The sequence below is a fragment of the Aulostomus chinensis genome, chromosome 7 (assembly GCF_037954235.1).
Source record: "Aulostomus chinensis isolate RoL2024-O1b breed Wild chromosome 7, RoL_Achi_v1.0, whole genome shotgun sequence".
Lineage (NCBI taxonomy): Eukaryota > Metazoa > Chordata > Actinopteri > Syngnathiformes > Aulostomidae > Aulostomus > Aulostomus chinensis.
In genome coordinates, this window is record NC_141326.1 from 8,601,040 (window position 1) to 8,610,270 (window position 9,231).

A 9,231-nucleotide genomic window follows, 5' to 3' on the forward strand; every position below is an offset into this window, starting at 1 on the left:
GTCAGACACCCCAATAACCCTAATAACGTCTACATCAAACACGTTTAATAATATCACACATTTGTTGCGGAAGAGGAAACTGTAGGAATTTTTCAACAAGTCACCATTAATCAATCAGAAGGACCCACAGAGTCTATATTGCGCTATTCAAAATCTTGGGAGGACACCTTCTAGTTGGTTCAGTAGAATTTATTCAGATTAACAGGAAAGAATCCAGAGCTCTGGAGATCGTCTTCCCCTATCCTGGAGTCAGCATACGCAGATGCGTCATCCCTGGCATTGGAGCAAGAAGTCCAACGATCTAACTATCTTCTCCAGTTTTATGTGTTACAAGGAGGTGCTTATGTGATTGCTTCTGCGTGCAAGTGTGTATTTTTGATCTTCGTGTTATTTTGTTATTTTGTGCCAGCACCATCTGTTCCCATTGTAGACTTCTGGTTGCATCTGTGAAGACAAAAACCCCTCTTTTCCTGATTCACGACCTTGCTCTTATCTACTTCTGACTCCCACTACTTCATGCTACCTTAGAAATTCTGTGGACTCTGTTCTGACCTGATTAGCTTGAGGAAGTGATACTAGCCATGAGCTACACTCCTTCTATTCCCTGTTGTGACCTTTCACCTGTTTCCACTATATAATCTATATATGATCTGTTCTGTGCTTCACTGCCTTGTGTTTCCTGCACTCTATTTTAAGCAAATATATGTATAAATTTAACTACAGTTTAAGCAAATATATATGTATGGATTAATCTACAGTTCAAGCAAATATATATAAATTTATTTATAACGGACACGTTTGTGCGCACATAAATATCTGAAAAAACACAAACGCATTAAAACAAATAGGCAATGGGGACAAACTTAATGTTAATCAGAGTCGTGTCCATGATTTCGCCGGAAAAAACACGGGCGAGAGTCCACCGGCCTACACCTTGGGTCGAAAACGCATATGATACAGCCAACAAACTCTGGGCATATTTAAGTACTTGCTTAGAATCCCATATGACTAGCGGGACATGTCCGGGGCATGTTTATGTCCTGCCACAGACTCCCATTGTTTGAGATCTCTGGAAGGAAATGGACACGCCCCTTTTTAGCGTGGCGGTGCACGAGGACGCGTATTCACATGCACGCGCAAAGGTTTTCACATGCACGCGCAAAGGCACAGTCTTATTACTACCAAATCATGCATCAGGATGCAAGAGGTGGACTGTGGAATCCCACTCCCTGAGAATTTCCTGAGCAAGGATAAAAATGTTGAACATGCCATAAAATCCTCCTTAAAATTTGCATATCCAATGTTCAATATATTGCAAAGCACCCCTGTAGAAATTTGAGCAAGAGATGCTTCCTTTACCCTAAATCAAAAAGATTCTCATGACAATCGTGTAAAAGACTTTGACATTTTATTCCCCCAGAAGCAGAAAGCAGCAGAATTTTTATTCATCCATTCATCCATCCATTCATCCATTGTCTTCCACTTATCCTGTTAAGGGTCGCAGGGGGGCTGGAGCCTATCCCAGCAGCCTTCGGGCGAGAGGTAGGGTTCACGCTGGATGGGTCACCAGTCCATCACAGGGCCAACACATATAGACAGACAACCATTCACACTCACAGCCACGCCTATGGTCAATTTAGAGTATCCAATTAGCCTTGTCCCCTTTTGCATGTCTTTGGATTGTGGGAGGAAGCTGGAGTACCCAGAGAGCGCCCACGCAGGTGCAGGGGAACATGCTACATGCACACAGAAAGAGCCCATCCTCAAGCCGGGGCTCGAACCCAGAACCTTCTTGCTGTGAAATGACAGCGCTAACCACTGCACCACCGTGCCACCCTGAATGTAATTCATTCATTGTCAATTTCTGCTATTGACATTTTTGTGACTTGAGCCATCAGGTAGTCTTTTTTGGATCTGTGGTTTACATGGTTCCACCTGGAAGACTTGATCTCTTCCCCAGTTTCCATGTCACAGCCTGCAATCAACCATAAGCCCTTATGTCCTTACTTAAGGCTTAGCCTGTTATCCTGTGCGACTCCATTTCCTTCCACAAGATTACTGCAACATATCCCCATCTCTGTCCTTCATCTCTTACACCTATTAATGCTTCTCAGTCTCTTTTTTTAATCCACACCAGTCCAAAATGATTCACAAGGTTCTTAAAATGGAATAGTATGACTACTTTATATTCATATCGTCTTGTTCATGTGCATCATTTACATACCAACACGGATTCATAAACACATAAACTGCCCATCATCAGATGTACACATTCTACATGCCCATATTGTCTTGAAACACCAGATTAGCTGGTCACTTCAATGGGGAAATGCAATCTCCCTCTTGTTTGTAATGCGCCACTCCTCACATTCATAATGCTTCACTTCATGCCAGGAGGCTGTCTCCACAAGTGCTCCTCCCCATAGAGCAGACTGTTTTAGAGTTGATCAATAGCAAGTCAATTAGCAGGTAAAGAAAGATGACGGACTCACGAGGATCACTGCTAATTTGTCAGATAGACAACTGTAGCTTTTTCCCTGTCTACCACTAAGCTAGGTGTGCCATTTACTCTGGACACATGTAACTACCTGGCTATCATAAATCTAAATACCAACTATAAACAGGCCTGGAAAACCACACTACAATCCATCATCTCCCATCTCCCATCTGTTTTTGACCTTAAAAATCATGTTTGCAGTCAACTTTTCGGCATGTGTGTATTGTAGGTTCAACCTCACCATGTGCATCAAATGTAAGATGCAAATCCGGTCATAACCTACCCCCACCCCCACCCCTCCACATTAAACTGACATGAGTGGATGAGACCCCAACTGTTGTTGTTCTGGGCCTACTGACTGCGTATCTAAAATCTTTGCTTACAAACCCAACACAACAGCAATGGACTCCTGTGGTGAATACACCCTGTTAATCCCCTGGATAATTATAGACAAGAACAATAATGAGCAAATACTACTTGTACCTACTGAGACACTTCATCATAATATGCTGTCTCATCAAAGGTTAATAAGGTTGGTGACAGTCAAATAGATTTAACAAATTAATGTAAAGATTATGACAGATGCTCGGAGACTTTACACCTCAGACAAAACCAATACATAAAAATTAGAAATTTCTCATGATGTAAAACAGATCTGCCCCAAAATCTAAGTTTGGTTAGAATCAACATCATAGTTATTAAATAATCCTGCTAAAAGAACAATATAACAAACAAATGGCACTAAAACCATTCCCTCTTGGTGACATAACATAAATACCATGTAGTTTCTCTTAGATAAGATATAAAGAACAAATCATTATACATCTCTTGTGCATTTTTGATATAATTGGAGAATAATTTATATTTCATGACCTTTTCCTAATTTGGTCTCATGCCTTTTCATGATACATTGTATGTATCTCCTCTATGCTCATAACTATTTGTTTTTCTGTTGGGGGAGGCCACCTGGATGAGAGAGGGGAGATAGGTGACCTTGTGTCTCCAGCTTAGTTCAAGAGTGTTGTGGTAGAAAACTGTTTTTCTGTGGGCTATACTGTTGGATTCTCTGCATGCACATGAATGCAACTGTTCTTTGGGTTGACCTTTTTTTTTGCAAATCAGCTGTGTGCATCAGGTGGCAGTCATGACTGTTTGGATCCTGTCAAAGTGAGGGTATAAATATGAGATGCAAGCCCACTTATGGACAACTCCTGGTAACAGATGCTCCAAGCTGTGACAAACATATAGTGTATATAGGTGTGGCTCCAGGGCTTCCCTTGTGCTCCCATGCAGAGAGGACCTCTGGGGAGCTGACGCCAGCTGAAACTGAAAAACAAGGTAAGACCCCAGCTTGCACACATGCAGTCGGGCTCATCTGTTTGTCTCAAAGGTCTCTGAGAAGAGAGAGAAGAGATCACTCTTGTATTTAAGCTGAGAGAAAGTAGTGAGAGAGATGGATGAAGGGTGCTGCAGTGTGTGTACTATGGTTCTGCAATGGTAAGACTCAACAATAGATGCATTAGTTTGTGTGATTGCTTGACTGTTTTATTGTCTGATCTGATAATGGAGACTCAATAGCACAGAGGAGACTAAAGGTCAGTAGAGCAGTATCGTTGATCTCGCCTGTGCTGAACTGTAAGACTGCTTGGCTGTAGAAATGTAACTCTTAAATGGAACAATGGTGTGTCTAGAATTATTCTTTGTGATCATTATTCAGCGTGAAAAATTCCATGCTTTCCTTTAAATTCCTGCTAGGTCAATATGTGTGTTGTATACTGTATTGTATCGTATATTGTATAATGATGGTGCAATTTATTACAATTCAATTCAATTTATGAGAAAATGACAAATATAAATGACTGAGATTTTGCTGAATGGACAACCTTCTCACTGCAAAGCTGTCAGTGTCAAAGGAAAAAAGGCAGAGTGACTGCCTTAGCTATGGGATTATGACAGAGATGAAGATTCTGGTGTTGTATCTATCCCCCAATGCTTGTCTTATGCCTTTTACACAAGATCTAAATGCCACTTATGGTATAATACAGCACACTGGGTCACAGCTCGCTTGTCTCTATTTGATGGGATTTCAGGGTATAAATTTACAGGAGTCAAGTACAGCTGTTAGATTAAGTCACAGGCTCAACACTGACAAGGCACTAGAATGTAGGAGGATTTGAAATTTAAAATCTTCCCTCGGTATTTTTTAATGGGTCTCTCATGATCAGCTGAAATTGTTTCCATAATTCCTGTCTATGAAGATTCTTATTCATCTATACTTTTCAGTAAATCCTCTCCTCTCCTCTCTTCTGCTCTCCTCTCCTCAGTTTTCAATCTCATCATGGCAGAGGAGGGCCTGGAGACAGATGGCCCAAGATCAACCATGCCGGCTGAGCTTCATCATCCTCACTCTCAGTACTCTCAGTGGAAGTTTAAACTGTTTCGGGTGAGGTCAATGGAAAAGGCTCCCTTCCCCATTGAGACACAGCATGAGATGGGAGTCTTGTCAGTCATGTCGCCTCCTGCAGCTCCAAATATAGACTGGGATAATGGTTTGGGTCCAGGTAATGTTATGAAATTGTGCTTTGGAGGGAAGAGCAAGGAGAATGTTGAAGGCCCTGGCCGCAGGGTGGATATGAAGCTGGAGGAAATGGAAACCCACATGAACCACCTCAGGTGATCATGTGTCACTATCCTATATTACATACTGTTCTATGTTTTGTTTTTTAAAAGAACTTGACATCAATATTTTTCTTTAATGAAGGTGCCTGTGTCGTATCTGTGGAATTGCCCTGAGGAAAGTCAAAGGACCAGTTCATGATGTTCATGCTGATCTTGAAGAGGAAAGCAAGGGCATCCTGCGTAAAATGGGCTGCAAATTTACAAGCTGGCCTGAGGTCATCCTCAAAGTGTTCAAAGTGAATGTAACAGATGATATAGAATCATCTCACCCTCTTTCTTTCTGCCATCGCTGCTGGCTGGTGGCCATACGGGGAGGGGGTGTATGCAGCTTCACCAGAACAAGAGTCCCTGAGTGGAAACCTCACTCTTCCCTCTGCCAACTTTGCTCACCCAAGAATCCTTCATACCAGAGGACTGGGAGGAAGAGGAGCAGAGCCATTCTCAGAGCCCAGAACTTTGCCAAACAAAGCAGGTCAGACCACAGCAACAGCACTGGTGAGAAGAGAGCTCTGAGACTATTTAGAGGCCATCAACACAGCCATGTACTCAGGGCATGGAGTAAACCCAGCATCCAGAGAGAGAAGTGGGTCAGTAGCATCACCTGTTGCCAGAAAGACCACCTCAGCACCAAGATGCTCTCTGAGAAGCTCCCTGTGGACTTTGTTTTTTCTTTCACCTGCCTGGTGTGTGACCACCTGCTCTCTGATCCTGTTCAGTCTCCCTGTGGGCACCTCTTTTGCAGCAGCTGCATTCAAAAATATTACCATGTTCTGGGACCTCACTGCCCAGTCTGTAATGGGCCATGTGAACCAAATGACCTCACCCCCCCTGCCAAAACATTTTTATTAGTCCTGCACTCTCTGCTTTTGCTTTGCCCAAGAGATGGCTGTGGCCAACAGGTACGACTCGACTCATTTAAAGCTCACTGTCAGGGCCATGATCTGAATGAAGATGCAAAACACCCATCATCAGAACTTGATCACTACCTGCTAACAAATAAAGGTGGAAGACCCCGTCAGCACTTGCTATCGCTTACTCGTCGTGCCCAGAAGCATCGGCTTAGGGATCTGAAGAACCAGGTGAAGGTGTTTGCAGACAAAGAGGAGGGGGGTGACCTGAGGTCTGTGTGTCTGACACTATTTCTGCTTGCACTGAGATCTGGGAATGAACATAGGCAGGCTGACGAACTAGAGGTTATGATGCAAGGTAAGAGCCAATTATCATGCCACTCAAAATAAAGACAAAAATGACAGACACATAGAAATGAAAATTATGATTGCTCATTCACATTTTGGCCATCCTCTTTGAATCATACTCATCTCATAAATAATGAGTTGAAAAGTCCACTGTTGAGAAGAAATCAGTCCGTGCTTTTCATTGATAGGCTTTTCATAACTGTCTATCTCTGTCTATTGAATTGGCATCACTGCATACCCATCTCTACCCTGCTAGTACCCTAACTCTCTTTCTGCATGACTGTCAGTCTTTCATTTTCACACTCCTTTAATACACAGTAACAATTCTTGTGAAGGGGGTGTTGGGATCAAAACAACACCAGCAGCTCTTGTATCTGCATATTACACAGATAGCACCATCTTCCTCTCTTGGGAATTGAAGCCAGCTGGTGTCTGTTTTCATCTGCAGCCAACACATCACTCTCACCAGCTTTCCTGATTCACCCTTTGTCCCCTTATAACATTTGGAAATTAGGAAATATTAGATTTTGTAATCATGGGCTTCTGGGCTTTTGATAATAAACATATTTGGGTAATACATTTGTTATTTCCTCTGTCTTACAGTATAAATGGTTCCAAATATCTCATAAATAGATGCTGCAGTTCTAATCTGAGCACTTAAAATGGGCTTACACAGTTTTTTTTTTAACAATCCCCTTCACGTCTTTCACTTTCCTTCTCTGTTTTAATTTCTGTGTCACACTGAAACTTTCTCCCCATTTCTCTCTCTCCAGGAAGGGGCTTTGGGTTGCATCCTGCTGTGTGTTTGGCCATCCGGGTCAACACTTTCCTTAGCTGCAGCCAGTATCACAAAATGTATCGTACTGTCAAAGCAACCAGTGGGCGCCAGATCTTTCAGCCCCTCCACACCCTCAGAGCTGCAGAGAAGGAGCTTCTCCCTGGTTTTCACCAGTTTGAATGGCAGCCAGCTCTCAAGAATGTGTCAGCATCTTTCAATGTTGGCATTATTAATGGCCTCTCTGGATGGGATTCGTCCGTGGATGACTCACCACCTGACACCATTACTCGGCGATTTCGCTATGATGTGGCTCTAGTATCAGCATTAAAGGATCTGGAAGAGGACATAATGGAAGGGCTCAGAGAGAGGGGGATGGAAGACAGTGCTTGCACCTCAGGCTTCAGTGTTATGATCAAAGAGTCCTGTGATGGCATGGGCGATGTCAGCGAGAAGCATGGTGGAGGACCAGTTGTTCCTGAGAAAGCTGTTCGTTTCTCTTTCACAATTATGTCTATCTCTATCCTGGGTGATGATGATGAAGATAAGGTTACTATATTCACTGAGCCAAAGCCAAACTCAGAACTGTCCTGTAAGCCCCTTTGTCTGATGTTTGTGGATGAATCTGATCATGAGACCCTCACAGCTGTACTGGGGCCTATTTTTACGGAGCGTAATGCAATGAAGGAAAGTAGACTGATCCTCTCCATTGGTGGTCTGCCTCGCTCTTTCCGTTTCCACTTTAGAGGCACGGGATATGATGAGAAGATGGTGCGAGAGATGGAGGGCCTGGAGGCCTCAGGCTCCACCTATATCTGCACTCTGTGTGACTCAAGTCGGATGGAGGCCTCTAAAAACATGGTACTACATGCCATCACACGCAGCCACGATGAAAACCTAGAACGTTATGAAGTATGGAGGACCAACCCCTTTTCTGAGTCTGTAGATGAGCTACGGGACAGAGTCAAAGGGGTCTCTGCCAAGCCATTTGCTGAGACCCATCCCACACTGGATGCATTACATTGTGACATCGGCAATGCCACTGAATTCTACAAAATCTTTCAGGATGAAATTGGGGAGGTGTACCAGAAGGTCAATCCCTGCCGGGAGGAGCGACGCAGCTGGAGGGCAGCTCTAGATAAGGAGCTGAGGAGGAAGATGAAGCTTAAACCAGTAATGAGAATGAATGGCAACTATGCGCGGAAGCTAATGACCCTTGAGGCTGTGGAGGTTGTGTGTGAGCTGGTGCCATCTGAGGAGAGGAGGGAGGCCTTGAGGGAGCTTATGAGGCTCTACCTTGAGATGAAGCCTGTATGGCGTGCCACCTGCCCAGCAAAGGAGTGCCCTGACCAGTTGCACCGCTACAGCTTCAACTCCCACCGTTTTTCTGACCTCCTCTCCTCCACCTTCAAATACAGGTACAATGGCAAGATAACCAATTACCTGCACAAGACTTTGGCCCATGTCCCTGAGATCATTGAGAGAGACGGATCTATTGGAGCCTGGGCTAGTGAGGGGAATGAGTCAGCAAACAAACTGTTCAGGCGTTTCCGCAAGATGAATGCACGCCAGTCAAAGGCCTTTGAACTTGAGGATGTGTTAAAGCATCACTGGCTCTACACCTCCAAGTACTTGCAGAAGTTCATGGAGGCCCACAAGGACTCGACCAAAGCCATGCAAGCAACCATTGACCCGACAGAGGTCCAGGATGATGAAGATAAGTCTCTGGTAACTGACTTTTGAATTTCTTTTATCATACATCGTTTAAACCTGATAAGCATTGTGGTTTTACACTCTAGGTCAGTGTAATCCATTTAGTGCCTAAGTCAGAGATTTGTTGGACTGACTTAAAATAAAGATTTGTTTTTGTGAAATTTCTTTAATTTTTACTGTATCACTGTATCAAATGAATTTGAGTGCCCAAGTGCTGTGTTTTGTTAATTGTCTCATGTAACTGCCACAGCGGAAGATTATGGAGTTAACACATATTTCACACACACATTTCTAGTCTCTTGGTCTAAGCAGCAAAGTTCTTTTGTTTTAAGTCCCCACTGTCTGTGAAATATGTTGCAGTGTATTGTATT

General features: G+C 43.4%; 1 protein-coding gene across 1 annotated transcript; it reads left to right on the forward strand.

Moving 5' to 3' along the window:
- Window positions 1–3,805: 3,805 nt before the first annotated feature.
- On the forward strand, window positions 3,806–9,017 carry rag1 (recombination activating 1). Its single transcript, XM_086207692.1, has 4 exons — window positions 3,806–3,835; window positions 4,822–5,170; window positions 5,259–6,382; window positions 7,146–9,017. The coding sequence occupies exons 2-4, from the start codon at window positions 4,836–4,838 to the stop codon at window positions 8,888–8,890; spliced, it is 3,204 nt and encodes a 1,067-aa protein (XP_086063818.1). The 5' UTR covers window positions 3,806–3,835; window positions 4,822–4,835; the 3' UTR covers window positions 8,891–9,017.
- Window positions 9,018–9,231: the final 214 nt, after the last annotated feature.

What these genes read in the sequence shown, in the direction of transcription:
- rag1 (XM_086207692.1), top strand. Translation starts at nt 4,836, where the DNA reads ATGGCAGAGGAGGGCCTGGAGACAGATGGCCCAAGATCAACCATGCCG. An exon ending in ACCCACATGAACCACCTCAG is followed by an intron (nt 5,171 to 5,258) that starts GTGATCATGTGT and finishes TCTTTAATGAAG; the next exon opens with GTGCCTGTGTCGTATCTGTG. An exon ending in ACTAGAGGTTATGATGCAAG is followed by an intron (nt 6,383 to 7,145) that starts GTAAGAGCCAAT and finishes CTCTCTCTCCAG; the next exon opens with GAAGGGGCTTTGGGTTGCAT.